This window comes from Macrotis lagotis, chromosome 8 (assembly GCF_037893015.1).
Source record: "Macrotis lagotis isolate mMagLag1 chromosome 8, bilby.v1.9.chrom.fasta, whole genome shotgun sequence".
Taxonomy (NCBI): domain Eukaryota; kingdom Metazoa; phylum Chordata; class Mammalia; order Peramelemorphia; family Peramelidae; genus Macrotis; species Macrotis lagotis.
This window is the reverse complement of record NC_133665.1, coordinates 21,472,300-21,497,087: the sequence shown is the minus strand read 5'-3', so window position 1 is coordinate 21,497,087 and position 24,788 is coordinate 21,472,300. Positions and strand designations below refer to the sequence as shown.

The window sequence follows — 24,788 nt, the reverse complement described above, 5'->3', positions numbered from 1 at the left end:
GCACAGTGGATAAAGCACCGGCCCTGGAGTCAGGAGTACCTGGGTTCAAATCAGGTCTCAGATACTTAATAATTACCTAGCTGTGTGGCCTTGGGCAAGCCACTTAACCCCATTTGCCTTGCAAAAACCTAAAAAACAAAAGTATAGCATATCTTTCATTTGTTCTATTTATAGCAGAAGTGGAGAGTAATACCTAATTGGCAACACCTATATTACAATTTAGATATAAATATATTTTACCACTGAAGATTTTTCTTTAACCTAAATAATTACTTACAGTGATTTCTGTTCCAATTAGTTTTTTTTTTATTTTTTTGAGGGGTGGGGGTATAAGGGAGGGGCAGTGGCTGGCCAGGGAGGAGAAAGGGAACAGGGAATATGGAATCAACTTTCAACTTGACCTCAAGTTATCTTGTATAAGGCTTTCTTTACAATACTAGCTAATACTGTTTATAAAGTAACTTTTTTCCTCTCTTGCTTTTAACTACAATTGATCATAATTTTTACTCTATATTTTACTTTATATTCAAATCTTTAAATGATGAAAGAAATACAGCCACAAAATGGGAAGCAATCTGGTACAGGAAGAGGCCTTCTCTTGGTTGAGGCCTCTCACAAGGAGGATCCAGGTTCTAGCCCTTGTTCTTTTATTAACTAGATTTTGCATAAATTACCTGTGTTTATATCTTTAAAAAAAAAGTTAAAAGACATTATTTCTAAAGCATTTGTTTCATCTCAACCATTTAATATTTTTATTAACTAGTTTATTAACTAGTTTAATGATCATGTATTAGCAGATAAATAAAGGTAGGAAGAAGGGAGAGACACATGAATCAATGAATTAAGCATGGATTAAACACCTACTATTAAGCACCTACCCAAGCACTGTGGAGGGATACAGAGAAATAGTTCTTGCCCTTAATGACCTCACATTCCTTTGAGAAGACAACCCAACTTATATGTTAGATTCATACATAGCAGTCACAAACTATTTTTGGTTGCTGATGGGACCTCTGGTAGAAGGTGGCATGAGCTAAGTCTCTAGGAGGAAGTTAGGGAAGCCAAGAAGCAATACTAAAGAGGAAGAACTTTCAGTGCATGCAAAGGTACGAAGATGGAGGAGATAAAGGTTGACATGTCACTCTGGAGAAATAGCAGTAGGTCAATGTGATTGTATTATAGTGTTGTATGCTGCTGTTTAGTTGTTTTCAGTCATGTCTGACTCTTTGTGATGCTTTGGGGGGTTTTCCTGGCAAAGTTAGTGGGAGTGGTATGCCATTTCTTTTTCTAGCTCATTTTACAGATGAGGAAATTGAGGCAAAAAAGGTTTAAGTGACATGTCCAGTGTCAGACAGCAAATGTCTGAGACTGGATTTGAACTCAGGTCTTCCTGACTTCCAGATCTAGCACTCTAGTTGTCCATAGAGTACAAAAATAAGAATAATGAATTAAGGAGATTGGAGAGATAGGAAAGGGACAGATTGTAAAGAGTTTTAAATGCTAAGGGAAAGAATTTATAACTGATCTTTAAGGGGAGCCATTGGAACCACAGTTTTTAAGGAGAAGTCAGTGTTTGATAGCCAACCCCTTCTCAACTGTGCCTCAACTCTCCATGTGCCTTCTTTCAGTCCTGAGTCCTTGTGTTTGGAATATAGTTCTTCACTCTCCTCTGATCCTTTCCCCAGCTCAAAAAGCATCTCTTCTTAGACCATAAATGTAAAATACACAGTGCTTGGATTTGTGGAGTGCAACTGAACCAGTTTAAAATGTAACTGGAAAATATTTAACAAAATAAAAATACCATAAAACATAGATAATATCAATATGTGGTTTTCAAAGTCAATATGAAGTCTACCAAGAATCTTGGTATATGGTTTACTGGCTCCTGTTTCTGAGTTTGATATCACTGTCTTAAAAAGCTGCCACTTGGAAAAGGTCTCATCAAAAGGTGTTAATGATAGATAACATCAGAAAGGCAGAAGTCTTACGTGGGAAATACATTGGACCTAGAATCAGAAAACTAGTAGATATGATAGTAGATATGTGGACAATGGACTATTGACTTTTGTCATGAAGCTTCAATTTTTTTATTTGTAAAATTGTGAAAATACTCTGCCTGCTTTATCTTACAAAATTCTTGTTCTTTTAATGTATGAAACAAGACTAAAATGCAATTTGTGAATTGTAAAGGATAGAGACTAAGTAAGGCCTATGATTTCATTGGCACAGAAAATTCCAGGTGAAGAAATTCCTCCTACCAAAGCAGAATCAGACTTCTGTGCATTTAGAATGTTTCAGAGTGGCCTAGGGGAATAGGAAAGTCATGATTATACCTAAAGTCACATAACCAGTACATATCAAAGGTAAGACTTGAATCCAAGGCTTGATGGCTTCATGGTAGGCCTTCTATCCACTATGCTCTGTGACCTTGCTGTGAGTTATAAAATGTCATATTACTTTTAATGATTCATTTTAAATGAGGAATGTAAGGTGTTTTTCTCACCATACTGGTAAAGTAAATAATATCTTTGATCCCAATCCCAGGGGTTATTAGCATGTTAACAAAGGATAATACCATAGTAATCATAAGGATTGGTAGAGTTTCAAGCAACAGAGACATTGTAATGCACACACCTAAAAGACAGATTTTCATCTTAAAGCAGAATCATTGCAATTCTATAGTCCATTATTATTGTCAAATTTTTCTTTTGAAATTATATCCATACTATCATACTTAGATGAAATACATAGAGTGTGAATTCATTATGTACAAATGGATCTCATAGTCATATCACAGTGAAAGTACCTTTTAAAATGCAATAGCAAAATCCCCTTGTAACATTAACTCAGCAACAGCTGTAATAGGCATGATAGATTTGTATGATAACTATAGGAGTAGATAAGTTAATGATGAGTTTAGTATTTTCTCACTTCAGTGTTAAACAGGCTTAGCATCTGTCATAATCATCATTTTTGCCAACAACATTAATGAAAACTTAGTAGAGCTTATCAGCTTTTTATATTTATAATTGAATGGAAAATACCATGAAACATTTTTGAAACTTTTGATGGAGTTAGGTATTAGAGTATTAGAGTACATGTCAGAATTAAGATTATAAATAATCTCAAAAGACTTCAGCCTTTTTATTAGCTTGAAAACAGCAGAATGATTCTTATAGTTAAAAATTTCAACTGAACAATGACATGATAGGGGATTTCTGGGTTAGCAGTAATTTGTATGAAAAAACATGTCTTTTTTTAGAAAGTTGTCTAAACAATTTATATGAACCCAAATCATAATCTAACTGCTAAAGTTGGTAACATAAATTTAGGTTACAGAAATAGAATAGTATGTCAATCATAATTTTTGTTGTGTCTTTTAATTCCATCTATATTAAATTCCATCTACAATATTATATTCACTTAGTTTAGAGGAATGTTGATAAATTAGTTTTCTCAGAAGAGAGCATCTAGGGATAATAAGGTATTTAGAAATCATGCCATATGATGTTATGGTTGATGGAATTGAGAATGTTTATATTGAAAAAGGTAAAACTAATAAAAGATTTGCTGTATGTTTTTAGGGTTTTTAAGGACTATCTTTGTAAAGGGGAGATTGCTAGCAGCAGAAGTGATCAAGACTTCCTGTCCACTTTCCCCACTTTATAGTAGTAAATGCTTTTATAGAGATTTTCCATCTTCCCACATCACTACTCACTTGTATTTAGAATTCCTAAATACTATACCAATCGGGACCTTTGTCTCTGTGAAATACAGTAGCAAAATTTTCTCTTTGTTTTTGACTTATGCTAATTTCTGAATTTTGAGATGTGAAGAAGGAAATAAGCCTTTATTCAGGTACTATGCTAAGTTCTTTACAAATGTTATTTCATTTGTTCTTCAAAACAATCCTAGAAGATAAGTGCTATTATTATTCTCATTTTACACTTAAGGAAACTGAAGCAAATAGGATTAAGTAATTTTGCCTAGGATTACATAGCAGTAAAAGTGTCTGAGGCTGGTTTGAACTCAAGTCTTCCTGATTACAGGGTCCAGTGCTCTATTTCTATGCCACCTTGTTACTTCTGGAAAAGTAGGCTATGTTTGTTTAGTGTAGAGTGTAATTTTTCACACTGAAGCACCATGTATTCATGAAGGGTAAAGAAAAGAAGGAGAAAACATCTTTTGTTACTACTTCAATTTGTTCAATGGATAGAAATTACATAATGAAAGATTTGTAGTTAGATAGCACTCATTATCAGACAACTTTGGCTCATTACCTAGCTGTGTGGCCTTGGGCAAGCCACTTAACCCCATTTGTCTATCTAACTACAAAATACTTTACCTAAGAAAATTCTGGACCAAATGCCAGAGTTGTTATAAAAAGAATTCCTGTCCTGTGTAGGAAGGAGGGCTAGAATGACCTATTAAGATCTATCCAGTTTATAGCATTTTTATGGTCATATAATATTCAGTATTGGTGAACTTAAAAGTTCTCAGGAACTTGAGAACTACTTAAGAAGGCATGCAATACTTTGTTTTGAAGGTGGAGAGAGAAATATGGAGAGATGAAACACTTGGTCATGGTTTTTTAACAAGCCTTCTTGTTAAAAAAAACAAATAGCATCTACTAAGGAGTGAATTTGCTATATGCTATCAGTCCTATTCATTCTAAAAGAACCAATATCAAAAAAAGAAATCTATTGTTGCTTTCATTAAGTAAAATAGAAGCTCTGAAAGGCATAACTACATCATTATTTCCACCCTCCTACTGCATGGTTTTCTCATCATTGCTCTTGCATCATCATCCCTTTATTCAAAACCTTTTTAGAAGGGAAGAGTGATCATATTATTGTGATGGCCCCTTTGAAAATTTAATACAATTTACTTCAACTCAACAAGTACTTATTGGGTACCTGTTTGTATTGCAAAGACAAAAATGTGACACTCCCTGCACTAGGGAACCTATATTCTACTGAACTGAGCTGTTTCTCATTTGAGATGAGAGGACAGAAAATGGAGCATAAGAAATTGATGGGATCGAGCAACATAGGGTAAGGTAGATACTTGAGGATTCTGGGAGGGAAGTTGTTAGGATTCTCAGATTTTCAGATCAATCACTTATTCTAGTTTTGTCCTATGGAAATGAACTTTGAAGTCTTGATGGAAGTGGGGAGGAAGAAGCAAAAATCTCCTTATTCTATCGTAGTTTGATTAAACATTGTACAAAAAAAAGAAAGTTCTGGATATTGAGCCATCTCTTCCAATTAAGTTGGTCTAGACATTATCCAATGAACATGAACTGTCTTTGTGACTCCATTCATGTTGTTTCTCCTCCTTGAAAAGTATTCCCTTTTCTACTTTCTCTAATCAATTCTTCCTTATTTTATTTTATTTTTTTAGGTTTTTGCAAGGCAAATGGGGTTAAGTGGCTTGCCCAAAGACACACAACTAGGTAATTATTAAGTGTCTGAGATCGGATTTGAATTCAGGTACTTCTGATTCCAGGGCCAGTGCTCTATCTACTGTACCACCTAGCTGCCCCTCTTCCTTATTTTTTTAAGGCCCAGAACAGATCTCCCTTTTCCTAAACTTTCCTTGATTTTTCTGGCCCTCAAGAATCTCTGCCTCTAACTTTCTTCAGAACTTCTTTATTGTCATTCACTTGTTTCAGTCACATCCAACTCTTTGGGATCCTGTTTGGTGTTTTCTTGGCAAAGATTCTGAAGCAGTTTGCCATTTCCTTCTCCTGCTCATCACAGATGAGGAAAGTGAGTTTAAGATGATTAAGTGACTTGCCCAGAGTCACTCCAGGTATGGTACTCTATCTACTGTACCACCACAGCATTTAAAATCTGTACCAAAAATCAATACAGCACACATTTTTTTTTGTTTCCTGATATTTTCTATGTATACATATTCTCTAACTATGCTCCTAGTATGACCATATCCTGGCCTTTTATATATTCCATAACACCTAAAATGGAGTTGTATTCACAGTAGATGTTCAAGAAATACATAAGTGGTTGAAAACACAAGGATTTCTTTTTTGTAGTCAAGGAAAATAGTTTCTTGAGATTATGAAATGAGAGAAAGTAAGAAAGAACATATTTAACTTAATGGATAATGTACTGAGTCATATGGGTTTCATTTTTAATTTTGACACTGGCCTATTGTGTTATCTGGGAGGACAATTACGTCATATTACCACTACCAATGATTTCATTTATATAGCTCTCTAAGCACTTTCCCTAATATATTTCTAGGTTGTTAGTCTGTACAAAACTAATTATCTCCATTTTATAGATATGCAAAGTCACTCAGTTAATAAGATTCATGAGCATTCTACTAATCAAAATGTGTGGTCCATATGTTTGATTTAAGCAGAATCTATCCAACCATGACCCAATCAGAAAGAATCACAAAAACTTGAGTAACTTTCATTTCCCAAAGCCTGTCTGGGAGATAGAGCCATAAGGAGAACTATGAAGTACTTCTCCCATTGTTTACATAGCTTTAGGATAGCCCTCCTAAAGATAAGTTGGTTCTAGAAAAATTGGTCAAAAATCAGTATATCTCAACCTTACATTTAAACAAATTTCAATGATAGGAAATGTTAGTTATGTGGTATGGGATACAGTTACTAATGAAAGACATCAGTGATATAAAAGTAACCAGAAAGGTTGCAATAGACCATTTGGAATTTATAGTACTATCAAATGTTAAGTAATAGGATGAAAAAGAATAAATAGGATTTGTATAGAAGTAGTATTGCAAACAAATTAGTACTAAACCACATAGTGCAAACATGATAATATGAGTCTAAGACCATTGATCCTGATCCTTCTGGTTAAGTTGGAAAGGAAGCTTTTTTTTTTTTTGGTTTTGCAAGTTGATGGACAATCATCATCCCAAGCTTCTAAGTTTCAGCATGTCTATACTTCAATACTTAAATTTAGCTTTTAAAATCCTTCTCAACCTGAAACTTCTCTATCTGACCATCCTTATTTAATGTTACTTCCTATACTCTGGTCCAGTCAAATTGGGAAGGGAAGAAGAGAAACATTTACATTGCACCTAGGACATGCCAGCCACTGCTTTTTTTTTGTTTGTTTGTTTGTTTTATGTTTTTGCAAAGCAAATGGGGTTAAGTGGCTTGCTCAAAGCCACACAACAAGGTAATTATTAAGTGTCTGAGGCCAGATTTGAACTTAGGTACTCCTGACTCCAGGGCTAGTGCTCTATCCACTGTGCCACCTAGCCACCCCTACATGCCAGCCACTGTGCTAAATGCTTTGTAAATATTATTGTATTTGATCATATAATAATTCTGATTTGCTGTTTTTGTTTACAATTTGCAGTTGAGGAAACTTTGGCAAGCAGAAAATTGACTTTCTTCCTATTTTTTTATACATAAGACTCCATTTTTCTTAGCAATGACTATCCTCCAACCATCAAAATTCTACTTGTACATGAAACTTTTTCCTGAAGCTAAAGAAGCCATTGCTGCTTCCTTAATTTCTCTTGTATTTTTATATATTTATTTCTGTATATGTTGTCTCCTCAATATAATTTTTTAACTTTAATTTTTAAAATAAATTTTATTCTTTTCACTAAACAAAAATCAATTTTCTTCCTCACATCCTTTTCATAACTATTGGAAAGGAACAAAAAAAATCCTTTTTAAAACCACTAGTCAAGTAAAACAAATTCCTGTGTTGGTAATATCTAAAAAAAATGTATGCCTAAATCTGTATCCATGACCTCTCTTTCAGGAAGCAGGGAGATTAAGAGAAATGGAAAAGACATCTGCATTGTTATGTATTCCTAAAGCTGAATCTTTAGCATGATATCATCTGACAAATAATAAAAACATTAATAATAGCTTTATATGATGTTTATTATATTTCAGGCACTATGCTAAGACCTTTATGATTATTATTTCATTTAATGCTCATGACAATTCTAGAAAGTAGATGCTGTGATTATCCCTATTTTACAGATGAAGAAACTGAGGAAGCAAGGTTATGTGACTTGCCTAGGGTTACATAGCTAGCAAGTGTCTGAAGCCAAATTTGAGCTCAGGTCACTGTGCTACAAAGTTGCTCCCCCAGACACAAATAATCTTTTTACTGGCCTAAGTTAGGGAATACAAATACTTTTCAGATAGCTAAATCAAAAAAAAAAGAAAAGAAAAGGGAGAAATTGCAGAAAGGGGAATTATTATGTTTTTTTTCAAGTAGCCCTTATGAGTTTATTACCTTTCAATTCCCACAGAAATTTTAAAAGTACTTCTTTCCTAACCCAAGAATTCAGAAAATGATACTTCAGAAAGGTGAAGTTTTCTTTTTTTCCCACAAATTTTCCATTATTTTAGACTAGCATCATAACCCCTTTCTCAGTGAGTAAATGTGGAAGAGAGGCAAAGACAGAAGGAAAAAAAATATATAATTTGTAATGGAGAAAGTCTTCAATGGACATTTTGTGTCATTAAAAAAAAAGACTTTATCCAATTTTTTAGCCACATTTTATCCGAAACACCATAGATTATCCACAGTTTATGAACTACAGAAAACCAGAAAACTTAAGTGTTAATAAACTCCAAGGTACCTCAATCCCATCAATCTTGGTTTGGGGAAAAGACAATCCAATATCTAGGTATTGCTATGCATTTGTGTGAAAGGAAGAAAGAACATGGAACTTGTATTTCATTGTGATTCTGTTATAAATCTGAAATAATTCTTTCTTGAGGGCAAATTCATTCTACTTTATGGCAGACAGAAACAAGAACATCAGATGTTTCTTTATACTTAGCATATTTATGATATCTGTTGTGCTGATATAACAAGGATCTTACACAAAATCATGGCCTGATTATTTGTTCTACTATATATGTCAATAAGTGAAATGTGTAAAATTAAACAGTGGCAAGTACTTAACCAGTCGGTTCTTTTTCTGAACATCAACTTCTGGTTTAGCCAAGTTTCATATTGTACAACCAAAATATTCAGTGTCAACTTAGAGCCAGTCCTTGAAAACTTGCTAAACTTTAAAGCACAAAGATATTCCTTTCTAAACTTAAATCAGTTAGTTTTTGTGCCTGTTTATTCTTCTGAATACACAACTGTGGAGAATCAAAGATAGCTCAATTCTCTCTCTCTCTCTCTCTCTCTCTCTCTCTCTCTCTCTCTCCCCCCCGCCCCTCTCTCTTTCAGGCATCCCATTTTAAGCCCACTTGAATTTGTAAGCAAACATGTTGAGTAGTCATATAGTCATACAGTCATTTGAAATTGCCATTTCCAAATATACAAATTTCACATAATTAGTAACCATGACAACCTCACTGGTGACTGCATGTCACTCCACTTTACAGCTATGAGATTTCCTTCCCAGAATACATTTGGATGGAATCCAGAGACAAAAACTTGTGATTCTATGGGAAGCCAGGACTAGACTTTCTCTTCCCTATCAGGCTACACAGGTACATGCAGGAGAGGTTCTGCTTAGCTGACTTCCTCTTTCCTTCCTTCCTATCAGACAGGATGAGTCACCACATTTGACCCTGACTTTTTTTCTGTGATTAAACCATAGTACCACTACAGAATTCATGGTGCATTAGGAATATTCCCTTTACCAACAGAGGCAGCAGAAGCAAAGTCCAAACACAGATTCCTAGCTGCTTCTTCCTTTTTTTTAAAAAAGTTTTTGCAAAGCAGTGGGGTTAAGTGACTTGCCCAAGGCCACATAGCTAGGTAATTATTAAGTGTCTGAGGCTGGATTTGAACTCAGGTACTCCTGACTTCAGGGCTGGTACTCTATCCACTGAGCCACCTAGCCAACCCCCTGCTTCTTCCTTTTACAGAGGGACCCATGAAACAAGACTCCACAAAAGAAAGACATTTGTAGGACTTTTTAGAAAATAGTACCTGTCTAACTTTCCCAAGATGAGATCAAAAAATGTTAGAGCTGAAAGGGAACTTAGAATATAAACTAACTTTTAAACCAACTGCCTTATTCTATGGAGCAGGAGGCATAATATATTGCATTATAAATAATTACAAGGAGAAGCATAATGGAACAGAGGAAAGGATCCTGACTTTGTAATCAAGAAGACCTGGTCAAGTTCTGCTTCAGTATTATACTGGCTTGGGCATGTCACATTAATTGTTAAATGCCCAGGCAGTTCTCTAAGATGATCAATTGCCTTGTAAATACTTTAGTTGTGGGAATTTTATCACTAAAAGTTTCCTAAACGCAGTCATGGGTGAAAAAAAAAACCAAAGCCAAAAGTCTAACTGTGTACATAAAGAAAAAGAAGTCCTTCCAGCTCAACTATAAATGATAGTGTGACTCTTGATAAGATTTTCCTATAAATCTTTCTTTACATGGATGAAGTATACTCAGGTTATCTTATTAATGTTGCTATTTTTTTTTTTTTTTGCTCTTGCTGTGTGGCTAGACCATTTCCTGGTCATTCAAAATCGCTATTACCAGTGCAATCATTTATATTTTTCATAACATTTCTTTCATTAAAGTCATCACTGATAATATACTGCAGCTGACCTATGCCTGCCATTTATCTTTCCATTATCCTTTGGTTACTTGCAAGTCACATCTTTTGAAGATGATGATGCCCTGGAATTTGTAGTTATATAAAATGGCTGGAGGAATATGGATGGTTTTCATTTCAAAGAGTGTTTAGATTCATTTGAATATGCTGTGGAATTTGGTCTGCTTATTAAATTATGGATTAAGCTCATTGTCCATCTACAGTGACTGTCCTAGATTGATGCAATGGAGGAATAGCTAAATGAGATCTCATACATGTGCATACCACAGTCTGCAAAACAGGCATTTTTCATCCACTTTTTTTTTTCTTGTATAGTTTATCTGGCTAAACTCTTCAGAGTAGTTATTGAAAACAAATTCCTAAAATGTTTTTCCTTAAATCCTTTCAATACCTGAAATGTATTTTTTAAATGTTATAGTAACTACCATAACATATATAATAGAAATAAACAACTTATTATCTTAGAATTCTTAACTTTCTTCAAGTCTCAGGTCAGATATCACCTCCTCTGGAAATCCTTCCTAGACTTCTCCATTCATAAATGTTCTCTGCCTTCTCTACTTAATCTTATTTTTTCTTAATTATGTACATATTGTATGTGCCAGTAGAAAATTGGATCCTTCAAGGAATGGATTGTTTCATTCTAATCTTTGTATGCCCACCATAAAATATAATGTTAGGTACATGGGCACTCAAGACCATGTTTATTGAAAAAAATCACAAAATTAAGCAGACATTAATCTTTAACTATCTCTGAGTTTTCTTTGTATATTTTCTGAGAACTTCACAAAAAAAATAATAAATTAAAGCTATGCATACCTCTGCAAGTAGGTGGTGATGTCCAGGTTCCATTTCCCAAGCAAACACTTCTAAGGGAGCCTTCCAACATATATCCACTATAGCAAGAATAAGTTATCAGGTCACCGTACTGGTAATGTATGCCACGAGCAATTGCATTTTCAACATGAGCTGGAGGTCCACAAGAGATCTCTAAATTAAGCAGAAGAGTCATTTATAGGTATGCTTGTTACAAAGCCAACTGATAAGTAGTGTCTATAAAAACATTTTGATCTTGTGTTACTATTCCTCAAAACGACATGTTAATATAATATCCTAGTCTTTGGCAAAAAGAAATTTAGAGGATCAGCTATCACCCAAAGGTTGAAGGATAGCTTTGTAAACCTGTGGAAGAAAAATCATAAAGGAATTAAGAATTAATATTTGTATTTCATTAATAGGACTGGCTAAGAGAGTTCTGTACAAGGTTTTAGATTGTATGAGTGTGACTTTTGAACAAGCAGCATAACCATGTTGAATGTTCATAGTTGATTCCTCTTCAACACACAATATCTATCATAACATTATATGGTTACTCAATAAACAGTTTAACACATGGATTATGTGAGTGAAGGTATGAATAACAAGGAGAAAATTTTAACATTACATTTTATAAATATATATATTAGGTTTTTGCAAGGGGTTAAGTGGCTTGCCCAAGGCCACACAGCTAGGTTATTATTAAGTGTCTGAGGCCAGATTTGAACTCAGGTACTCCTGACTCCAGGGCCAGTGCTCTATCCACTGTACCACCTAGCCATCCCTAAATGAATATATTTTAATGCCATAAAATTCTATTTTAATTAGGGGTATCCTGGTAAACATTTAACAACTACATGATGGAGAGCTAAATAAATGGCACTTAAAATTATAATATTTTAAATTATATATTTAAATTATTAAAATTATAATTTAATTTATAATTTTCTTCAGTTTAAGCAGTTAACCAAACAATAAAACAAACATTTGTAAGATTTTCTAATTGATGAGATTTAAATCTTCAAGCTAAAAATTTAACTATTTGCTCTGATGAGTCTAACTCCAGTATAGCAGTGACTACAAATCATAGAATATTACAATTTCTAAGTTGTATCTGAATATCACTTAGTAGAGGAAAGGTACATGACAGGATTGAAGAGGCTGCAACAAAAAAACCCAAAAGTAACTATGAAGAAGAAGGAAATGTTTTATTGAAAAAGAAATAGGTGACTGTTTTAGGCTTTAAAGTTTAGGAGGGAGCATTCTGCCAACTTGATTGATCTATGTACTAAAACTTTTGTATATCAATTTTGAGAAAATGAGAAATTTTTGTGTTTTCACAAGACAAATGTACAAGACTTCAGGTGAATTCACAGATATAATTTCAATAAGAAAATTCTGTTATCCTTTGCTTCTTTTCTTTTTTTTTGTTTTAGATTTTTCAAGGCAATGGTGTTAAGTGGCTTGCCCAAGGCCACACAGCTAGGTAATTATTAAGTGTCTGAGGCCAGATTTGAACCCAGGTACTCCTGACTTCAAGGCAGATGTTCTATTCACTACGCCACCTAGCAGTCCCTGTCCTTTCTTTCTATCACCCATTTATCACTTGCTTTAGTTCACATTGTACTGGAGTAATTTGTATAGCTATCATATCTCTCTTATTAGAATATAAGCTACTTTTGGCCACTGGACCTAGCAATGCCTTGAAAACAACAGGGATTCAAATAATTGCAATTTGGAAAGGACTTTGGAGATTATCTGACTTAGGTCCCTCTTTTTAAGAGATGAGGAAACTGAAACACAGAGAAAGAAAGGGACTTGTCCAGAGCCATGCCAACTAGTAAACCCAAGTTTTACAACTCTAAATCCTTGTGTAAGGCATGATGACCCTCAATGTTGTGGGGAGACAAAAGTATACTAAAAATCCAGTCTCAATTCCCAAAGAACTTAAAATCTATTCAAAGAGATAGGAGGTAAGCTTTGAAGATGTGAGAGTTATAGAAGAATTAAATAAATGTACAAGATAAACATTAACAGAGTGACTTCTAGAATACTTTCTCTCAGGGTATATCCAGTTTGTTGGCTTTGCCATTATCAAGAGAGAGAAACATTTAAAATTGATATAGAAAATGTGTTAAGCTAGACACATTTTGTTTTATTTTCCTTAGACATTTCTTTTAAATTTCTTAACTTAAACATCAAATAAGATAAACATCTTCTTATAAAGTAGTAAAATTGAAAAAAAAAACTTCAAATTTATATTATGTAGTTCCCCCCCCTTTAAATATCTAATAAATTCAGCAAGTAGCAAAGCTGTCCCTCTTGTCTCTCTTTCCTTCTGGCTTTCCCTTATATTTTTTGTTATGCATTTAAAAAATACTTAATGTCTCCTCCCTTCTATTTTTCCCTCCTTTCTTCTTCCCTTACTCTCTTCATCCTTTTCTTCCTTTCTTCCAACTGATATCCCCACTCCCAATTTAAAAAAAAATATATGTTTAGTCAAGCAAAAAAAATCTCTTATTTTTGGGTACATTTTGAAAATTTTTTTCTCTTTAGTCTTTGAATCTGGCATTGACTATCCTAACTGGAAAGTTTTTTGGAGATCTGCTAGTCTAGTGATTCCTGATTTGTGGGTTATGGACTCCTCAGAAGCTTTGGAGAAATAACCCTGGAAGAGTGACCATGAATTCATAAATAAATATATATGTACTTGATAGATTAAAAATCTTATACACATTATTTTTTGGAGTATATTTGATGCATTTCTGATTAATAAAATACAAATTCATTTAAAGGTACTGCTAATTTGTAGTAGGATTTTGTTGTTCTTTATTTTTTTCAATTAAATGATATTAATAACACAGAATCATTACATGAGTATCCTTAAACCTTTTTTAGACAATATATTATGCAAATATAAATAAAGGGTTCACATATTTGTAATGGTTGAGTACAATTACGCTAGTTCAAATCTATGATTTTATAGTTTAGATAAATCAAAACATAGTGAGAGGGAGTGTCCAACATTTTTAGAATTTTCAAGATTGACAAAGGCAAACATTGGTTGATATAAAATAGGGTTCAGGACCTGTAATTTCAGGTGCATAGGAACACGAGGTGAGGAAATTCCTTCTACATTCAGACTGATACAACACACAATTTTGTTGTTGTTCATTCTTTGCTCTCAAAAGAGACCCAATGACTTCAGCAAGGTGAAGTCTTGACTTGCAAGTGAACTGGATTTAAATGAAGCAGAGTTGTATAATTATTAGCCTCACTCTCCTACAGAGTCATCAGGAATCTACTGGTGAGACATCAGTCAGGGTTTTAGAGAACTCTGCATAAAATACTAAGATGTTAAGTGATTTGTCCAGGGTCTCAAAGCTGGCAGATGTCAGAGGTAGAACTTCCTGGCTTAGAGACTGGTCCTCCTCCCTCTACCTCCCCACCCCCAACAACGCTGCCCTCTGTCATAGGAGCTTGGCGCTGAAACAAAATCTAGAGTTAGGTTATAGGATTTGACAAAGTCACATAGTATTGGGAATACAAGGTATGACAGATTTAATTAGATCCCACCAGTACACTTACTTTCACACTTAGCATTTGTTGGTGTCCAGGTTTCATCAGGGTTACAGGTAATAATAGCTTGGCCCTGTAGTAGATAGCCTTCACGGCACTTGATAGATACATTCTGACCAACATAAAATTCCTTTTCAGAAAGAAGAGCATTCTCAGGGATTACAAAAGGTACAGGACAGGGATTTGCTGAAAAAAAGGGAAGGAAAAAATCCTTTTATTATATTTTTCCTATTCATTCCTTTATCCTCTTATTCTACTATGATTTAGGATTTTTATTTCAAAGGATTTTGTGTTTAAAATATAGATTATAAAAGATAATTATATATTAAATTGCATATATAAGAATATTTATGTGGGTAACTCAGATAGCTGCAAAAAACCAGGAATTGAAACCAAAATGAACAATCCACATGAGTGAATCAGATGCCTGAAACTGTGGTGACAAATTAAATGTCCAATGCCATATTCTCATAGATCTATAGATGAATATGATCTCAGAGGTCAAGCCCAACTTTTCATTTAACAGATGAGAAAACTGAGGCCCAGAGTGGTTAAATGACTTGCTCAGGGGGGAGGGCTAGGTGGTGCAGTGGATAGAGCACCGGTCCTGTAGTCAGGAGTACCTGAGTTCAAATCTGGCCTCAGACATTTAATAATTACCTAGCTGTGTGGCCTTGGGCAAGCCACTTAACCTCATTGCCTTGCAAAAACCTAAAAAAAAAAATGACTTGCTCAGTCATACCTAATAAGTATTTGGGATACGATATTAATTCTGGTTTAACTGTCTTCAAATCCGGTTCTATCCATTAATCTATACTGCCTTTGAATATTTCAAAAGACTCCTTAGTTTCTATCTTTAAAAAAAATGGAAAAAGAAGATCTTCGGATCTCAGATTTAGAACTGGAAAAAATCTCAGAGTTCAATAAAACTTCATATTATAGAGGAAGAACACAGGTTCAGAGAAGTTAAGGGACATCTGAAAGATCATACCGGTATTGAATAGCAGAGTCAGAATTAGAACTCAAGTTCTCTAGACACCAAGCTCCATACTGTCTGCACTGCATCAAACCAAATCCCATATGAATGACCTTTAGGAGTTTCATTAGGCAAAAATTTAAGAATCATGTATATAATTTTAGAAATCAATTCTTCTTCCATCATTTTACAAATCAAAGAGTCATGGCATCACAGGATCAAAGACAGGAACCATCTTACAGGCCACCTAGTCCAATCCTTGCACTTTACAGATAAAAAAAAACTGAAGTCACAGAGATAAAGAATTAGACAACTAAGTGGTATAGTAATTAGAGCACTGAGTCTAGAGTCAGGAAGACTCTTCTTCATTAATTCAAATCTGGCCTCAATTGCCTCCATTTCCTCAAGTGTAAAATGATCTGGAGAAGGAAATGGTAAAATACATCAGTATCCTAACCAAGAAAACCCCAAATGATATCATGAAGAATCAGGCACAATGAAAAAAATGATTGAATGCTAGTTAGTGACAGAGCCTGGACAAAATTCCATATCCTCTTGTCTATGTATGCCACACTTATGGAGGGATATGAATATGTCCAGAGATCGGGATGTGGGATACTGGACAGTAGACAATAATATCAGATATTATAAATATGACTTGAGTCATAGAGCTACTCATATTTTCCCTCTATTACAGGTTTTAATTAGAATGTAATAAGCATAGTTTATAAATACATCTAAGACATCTCAGTGATTAAAAATATATGAATTATAAACTTTATATTTTTATGATCCTGAAGGAAAATATAGGAGATGCTAGAATGAGGAATTTCTCATAGCATATTATAAGATATGAAGAAATTGGTGAGGAACAAAAATTGAAATGCCAGTTCCAGCTTGAAGGTGTTTAGTGAAAATGTTATTGCATTACTAAGTGTCCTTGTGAGACAACTGTAAGAATAGGATGCTTAATTTTAGGTACTGTGACACTAAGAGGAAACTGAAGAGATAACAAAATTTATGTTAGTAATAATAATAAGAAAAATAAATAAAGCTACTAAAGGAGAGAGATTTAGATTTGTCCTTATTTTTTTTTTTTTGGAAGACTCTGGACTACCCTTACCCAAAGCCCCCCAAACCTAAGAACCGGTTGTATTTCAAAAGTTTAGTTGGAAGCTGAATATTGATCACAACTTGCCCAACCCCAACATTGGATTACTCCTACTCTTCACTTATCTTTTTCCTATTTACATGCTGCTGAATGGAATGAAAAACAATTTAGGAAGTTATAGGGATTGAGTCCAATACAAATCTGTGTTATCTGATTTCGACTGGACCCTGAGTAAAGCAGTTCTACCCAGCATAGCCATTGTGGATCCAAATATGAAAAGGAAATAAGGATAGATCTGATTTTGAAGGACTTCAATTAAAATCCACTGGAGGGACAAATAAAGAAAGGAAGAAAGTTTAAGCAAGTAGGGATAAGAGAAGAATGGGTAGGAAAGTTAAAGAAAGTTGGAGTCTGTTTGAAGTAACACTGTGTGAATGGAGGGTTTGAAAGTAAAGGGATTTTGAAATTCTTCAAAGAGATTCAAGGGAAGTTTTGAAGTCATTAGGATAAGAAAAATATGAGAACTTCAGTTATTCTTTATTATATGGAAATTATAGAAATATGTTTGCAGCATTGAATTATTTGAGAACAGTCTCCTCTTTCTTTTGTAATAAGTAGTATTTCCTACCTATGTGTCATTTCCTCTTTGACCTTCCCAGAGTTACAACTGAAAAGCCTCAGGGAAAGATAGGACAGGATTAAGAAATCAAAGGAATTGATGTAATTCTTTGGGTGATTTAAAAGGAAATTAAAAAAAGTTAAAAACTGTGGTAAGTCAGAACTTAATACAAATCACATTTGCTATTTAATTTTAAAACAACATGCTGGGAAATGCATGTATTATGAAGACCCAAGTTAAAATCTGGTCTCAGAAACTATATAACCTTAAGAAATTTACTTCATCACTGTTTACCTCAGTTTCCTAATCTGTAAGCCCCCATCTCCCAGAGTTGTGGGGATCACATAACTGTGAAGTGCTTAACCCAGTGCCTGAAATATGGTAAGTATTATATAAATGGTAACTATGGTTATTATTTCTTTCATAGAATGTAATTACTCTGTTCTGGGTCACTCTATAATGAATTTTAGATGTGATTAATATAGAAAATCAAAAGTGATAAAGTGAATGATTTTTTTATGTAAGATAATCAATTCAACAGAATTGATGTCACCAGTCTTGTGAAAAGTTTTTTTCAAGCTTTAAATATATGATATCATTTTTGCTATTATTGTGTTTCTAAATTTTTTTCTTATATTGGGAATTTTGAGAAAAGTAACTTTTAATTGGGATGCTGTTAGATATGAATTTAGCTTTTAAAAAAGGTGGTCAAAATGTTTAAAACTGGGGGCGGAGCCAAGATGGCGACAAGAGCAGATCCTGTCTTAGGCGCTCTCTCTCATAAATCTTCAAAGCTAAGGACTCTAACTAAATTTTCAAGAGACAGAACCCACAGAGGGACCCAGTGAGGCAGTTCTCCTACTCAAGGTAACTTTGAAAAGAGCAGAAAGGCTCTGCTCCCCGGGGTTGGAGGGGCAGCCCTCCAGAGGGGTGGCCTGCCAGAATGAAAGAACTTCAGCCTTCAGCCTCCTGGAGGCAGCTCCAGGGCACAGGGAGCCACGGCCCACAGCAGCCGGGGAGTTTCCTGAGCTATGCCCAGGGGAGCACCAGGCACAAATTGGGGGAACAGTGGGGAGGACCTCTGCCAGAGTGAGCACATGAAGCCCAGCCCTCAGGGCACACAGCAGCGTGGCCAGCCCAGCCAAGATCCAGGAACAGAAGCAGGCAAAGCCATTTAAGCAGGAGCCCCCAGGGCATGAGGTCATTGAACCTAGGGAGGGGAGTGAAGAGAGACTGCTGAGATATGTCCTCTGCCCCCGGAACAGTACTCTGGGGTTCTGACCACATTCAGATCCTGATTGCAGTCTAGGCCCCCCCCATAGAATAGCAGGGGCCCCTCCCACCTCAGCCCATGGCAGAGGGGGGTGCTTATGGTCATTCACAGACCAGGAGGGAGGACAGAGCCTCACATACTGAGACACTTGTGGGAGTGTCCCAAAAGCTCAGGAAGCACCCCCAAAACAGGCTTAGGCTGGGAAAATGAGCAAGCAGAGAAAAAAAGAGGAACATCATTGAGAAATACATTATCTATAATCCCAAGAAGGATCAAAATACTCAGTCTGAAGATGAGGAAGCACAAGCTCCTGCATCTAAAGACTCCAGGAAAAACAGAAATTGGGCTCAGGTTATGACAGAGCTCAAAAAAGACTGTGGAAAATCAAATGGGGGAGTTAGAAGCAAAACTGGGAAAAGAAATGAGAGAGATGCAGGAAAAACATGAAAATGAAGTCAGCAGCTTAGTCAAGGAAATCCAAAAAAATGCTGAAGAAAATAGCATGCTAAAAGCCAGCTTAGGTTAAATGGATAAAACAGTTCAAAAAAATTATTGAGGAGAAATGAATGCTTTAAAAAGCAAAATTGGCCAGATGGAAAAAGAGATAAGAAAACTCTCTGAGGAAAACAAATCCTTCAGACAAAGAATAGAACTCAGGGAGATTGATGAATTTATGAGAAATCAGGACTCAATACTTCAAAACCAAAAAAAAAAGAAAAATTAAAAGAAAATGTGAAACATCTCATTGAAAAAACAACTGATATGGAAAACAGATTTAGGAAAGATAATTTGAAAATTATTGGAATACCTGAAAGTCATGATCAGGAAAAGAGCCTTGACATCATTTTCAAAGAATTACTACAGGAAAATTGCACAGATATCCTAGAAGCAGAGGGCAAAATAGAAATGGAGAGAATCCACCGATCTCCCTGAGAAAGAGATCCAAAAAAACAACCCCAAGGAATATTATAGCCAAGTTCCAGAACTCCCAATTCAAAGAGAAAATATTATAAGCAGCCAGAAGGACACAATTCAAATATTGTGGAGCTGCAGTCCGGATCACACAGGACTTAGCAGCAACTATATTAAAAGCTTGTAGAGCTTGGAATACAATATACTGGAAGGCAAAAGAGCTTAGAATGCAACCAAGAATCAACTACCCAGCAAGACTGAATGTCCTCTTCCAGGGAAAAAGATGGACTTTTAATGAACCAGGGGAATTTCAAATGTTCCTGTTGGAATGGCCAGAGCTGAACAGAAGGTTTGATCTTCAAATACAGGACTCAGGTGAAGCATAGAGATTGGAGGAGAAGGGAAAATATGAGGGACTTAATGATGATGAACTGCATGCATTCCTACATAGAAAAATGACACTGATAATACTCATATGAACCTTCTCAGTTAATAGAGCAGGTGGAAGGAGCTTTTATAGTTGAAGCACAGGAGAAAGCTGAATTTGAAGATAAAATATGGTGTAAAAATGGAGTTAATAGAAAAAAGGGAAATGTAATGGGAGAAAGAAAAAGGAGAGGGGAATAGGTCAAGATATTTCATATAATAAGATTTTTCTTTATTACAATGAGCTATTGCAATGATATGGAAGGGGGAAGGCAAGGGGAAATGAGGGAATCTTTGCTTTCATCAGAGGTGGCTAGGAGAGGAAACAGCATATATGCTCAATGGGGTATAGGCATCTGGAGTAAGAAGGAGGGGGGGACAGGGGCAAGGGGGGGGATATGAGTGATGGATGAGAGGATGGACCATGTGGGGAGAGTGGTTAGATATAACACATTTTCTTTTTTACTTCTTGCAAGGGGCTGGGATTGGATGGCCTGTCTGGGACCATAGGGCCAGGTGGATGTTGGGCCTAAGGGGTGGTAGGGGGCCTTGGGGCCTCTTGGCCCTAGGGCCAGGGATCTATCTGTTGTGCCACTCAGCTACCCTACAGCAGAGTCAGAGTGAAAGGAGAGAGAAAATATAGTACATGGTAGTGGAGAAATAAGAAAGGAGGGAGTTGTGATCAGCAATGGCAACGTTGGAAAAATATGGAAGTAACTTTCGGCATGGACTTATCATAAAGAATGTGATCCACCTATGACAGAATTGTTGGAGTTGGAACAAAGATTGAAGCACATTTTATTATTATTATTATTATTATTATTATTATTATTATTATTATTATTGGGGGGGGCAGGGCAAATGGGGCTGGGTGGCCTGCCTGGGGCCACATAGCAGGGTGATTGTTGGATGTCTGAGGCCGGATTTGGACCCGGGTGTTCCTGGCTCAAGGGCCAATGCTCTGTCCGCCACCCAGTCACTCCTACTATTATTGCTATTTTATTTTATTTTGGGTCTTTTTTTTTCTTTTTTTTGTTTTTTTGCAGGGCAGTGGGATTGGGGTGGCTTTTATGTCACACGGCTGGGTGATCGTTGGGTGTATGGGGCTAGATTTGGGCTCGGGTGCTCCTGGCTCCAGGGCTGGTGCTCTGTCCATTGTGCCACCTGGCCATACCTACAATTATTACTATTTGTTTTAATTTTAATTTTTTTCTCTCCCCTTTACTTTATTGCTCAAGTGAGTCTATATTTTTTTGGGGAGGGGGTGTTTTGTTTACTCTTAAACAAGGATAGTTTATTAATGTATTAATGTATTAAAAAACATTATTTGTAAAATTATTTGTAAAAAATGAGAATAAATAAATATTAAATATTTTTAAAAAATGTTTAAAACCTGTTAAGTATTTAATTGGGTATATTTTTGCTTTAAAATGGATAATTAATAATAGTAACATATTATTTAAAAATATAGCAAATATTTCTTGACTATATCTCTGAGATTCCTTGGGACTTTTTACTTGACAAAGGTCATAAATCTTATCAGTCTTACCAATAACATTCTAAAGCTCAGTACTGAAGTTGAAATTGAAACCATGCCCAGTTAAAGTGGGGAAACTTATTAGTTTCCTTATAGTAAGGAGTGACTTTTAACTGATAGATTATTTGTCTATCACTTACGAAAATTATGAAATTCTACCTGTTAAATAGTTTGTGTTGAAGTTACAACTCTGTACCAACTTAGTAACAATAACCTTAGATTCAAAGATTTCACTCTTGCCCTAACTGTGAACAGACAATAAAGATTAAACATTTATAGTCAGTATATTTTGGGCGGTTTGGAGTCTATTATGGGTGAAACAGTGGAATTTAATTATTCTTAAATTGTAAATGCTGGAACCCCACAGAAGGGTGAATAAAATGTTCTTATTGTTAACTGTTGTTGCAACATGAGAAAAATAATTTTTTACAATTTATAATTACTATTTATTATTGTTGAGTTGTGTCCAACTCTTTGTGGCCTATTTGGGATTTTCTTGGTCAAGATACTGGAGTAGTTTTCCATTTCCTTTTCCATCTCATTTACACATGAGGAAACCAAGGCTACTAGGGTTAAGTGACTTGCCTAGGGTCACACAGCTAGTCAGTATCTGAGACCAGATTTGAATTTAGGAATATGAGCTTCCCTGACTTCAGGCTGAGCATTCTATCCACTGTGCTACCTAACTGCCTTAAGCAATGTTTAGTGAAATTCTGTTTTTTGAGATTAAATCTCTAGGGACTATAATTCAGTATTGTTCTAAGTTTGGATTTCAGGTTTGGTGGTCTGAATAGTTATGAGGCCAATAGTTTACTATTCAAGGGAAATACCATATGCTACCCAATGACATAAGTTTTCCCTGAGAAAAGTTGAGGGGAAGACTAGGCTCAGTTTTCTTCTTGACTCAGTTTCCCACTGTTATTTCTTTTCCCATCTTGTTAATTCTGAGTCTGATTTTTGATATCTTATCAGTAAATGTGGAACTTTGCTGTGCTATTGGCTGTTAACTATGAATTCTGTTATGACTTATATCAGTCTGTACCCTTGAGGTGACAGAACTGATAACATATTAACCATGTACCTCCTTTTCCTTTCATGGCAAATTTCTATAATCACAGCAGGTGAATTGTAGAAGTTTTTTGTTTTTGCAATACTAAAACTATTAATTAATAGATTAATACTAAAACATCTCTGAGTTACTAGAATAGGACTATAAAAGGAGCAAGAAGCTGGCACAAGTAAATCATGATATTTGTGAATTCTGGGAAAGGTTAAAAGAATTGGGTCTCCTTTGCATTGTGTTTTTATTTTTAAAAAAACTCTTCAGTAATAGCACATATACTTTATCACAAAATAAGTGTCCCTTTTTTCAATTCTCTTCTTTCCTCTTCTCTACAGTGGTTGACTACAGTTACTATAGGGAGCAGGGATAAATCATTTTCTTTCCTTTCTCTTCTGAGACTTTCTGTATGTATTTATGTGTATATGTATGCTACCTAGTAGCTTCAGAGTTGGTAGTCCTACTGAAATTCTGTGACTGAAATGAGGTATAATTGTTATCTCAGTTAGATAACCTTATTTGGGCAGTTATCAATAGTTCAGCCAAACTACAAATTACATGTGAAAACTTTGTCTTATTCTAAAGGTTATACTGTCTGTTTAATATGGTATTTATGAATGCATTTGAATTTGTAATATAATATTTGTCTTTCATTAGTATCATGACATCTTCCCCCAAGTGAAGTATAGAAGTTTAAATGCCCCCTGTAAATCAATCAAATGGCTGAGCCCTCTGCCTAAGAGGAGTGGACTTGGTAATTATCTATCTTATCAGTGCGGATATCCAAACCTGATAATTCAGGTTTTGTTCTGTTTTTAAAGATCTGAATTAAATGAATTAAAGATATGATTAAACACATTAACCAGATAAACATAATTTCATCCAATAGTGAGTCAATCCTTTTTTTTGGGGGGGGGGAAGATTTGCAAGGCAATGGGTTAAGTAACTTGCCTAGGGTCACACAGGTAATAATTAAATATCTGAGGCAGGATTTGAACTTAGGTCCTTCTGACTCCAGAGTCAGTGCTCTATTTATTGTGCCTCCTAGCTGCCCCCAATTTCCTTTAATCCTTAACAGAGATTTGTGATTGGGATGCAGCCATCTCCAAGTGCTGACTAAATTCATCACTCACGTTTACAGAAAGGTATTGGGTGGCTCCAACTTCCATTTTCAGTGCAATCTGCAACAGGTTCTCCTTCCAGGGAATATCCTTTATTACAGGTGTATATCACTCTTGGACCAATTGTATTATTTTCATATTCAACTCTCCCATTCTCAAACTGGTTTGGAGCTTCACATCTGATTTCTAGAGGGAAGGAAAATAAGTCTTTGTTAATAGTTTCATATTCAGCTTAAGCAATCATCATTTGTTTTTCTGCTATAATTGTAACCCTCCCCCCACTCTACTTATTAATGGAAAATAAGGATCAATGAGAATTTTATATCATTTATATGAAATTTTGTTGACCCTCTAAAGACAGCATTGTCCCTATTAATGGTTTTAGGCATCATGATTTCAGAGAAATAAAAGTATACCACTTAATAAGGTTTTATAAAATCATTCATCATACCACATGTCTAGATTTTTTTCTTTTGTATGGGTATTGGGAAAGAGTAGATATTATTGCAGGGAACTTTTTCTTTGGAAACGTCCTTCAAGAAATGTAGTAACTTTGGCTAAGTTATAGTCAATAGACTTACAAAGTTGCCTGGGACTCTCAGAGGGTAAAGGGTAATTAATTATACTAGAATGTGAAGGAAGCAGGACCTGAGAACAAACCTTCTTGGTCTTTAGGATTGGTCTACTCCTGATTTGTGATTAGAAAAGTTTGTACTATCCCTCTTTCCCTATTCATTCTCTCCCCATCCCATTCGTCCCCAAGGGAGGGGATACAGATAGATACTTCA

General features: G+C 35.2%; 1 protein-coding gene across 2 annotated transcripts in view; it reads right to left on the bottom strand.

Moving 5' to 3' along the window:
• SVEP1 (sushi, von Willebrand factor type A, EGF and pentraxin domain containing 1) overlaps positions 1-24,788 on the bottom strand; it is a 355,068-nt gene that overhangs the window by 18,155 nt on the left and 312,125 nt on the right. For both annotated transcript variants that reach the window (XM_074196498.1, XM_074196496.1), the window contains 3 exons: positions 24,013-24,186; positions 14,975-15,151; positions 11,390-11,560 (listed from right to left, as the gene is read on the bottom strand). In XM_074196498.1, the coding sequence (XP_074052599.1) occupies positions 11,390-11,560; positions 14,975-15,151; positions 24,013-24,186 (522 nt within the window). The remainder of the gene's footprint in view (positions 1-11,389; positions 11,561-14,974; positions 15,152-24,012; positions 24,187-24,788) is intronic.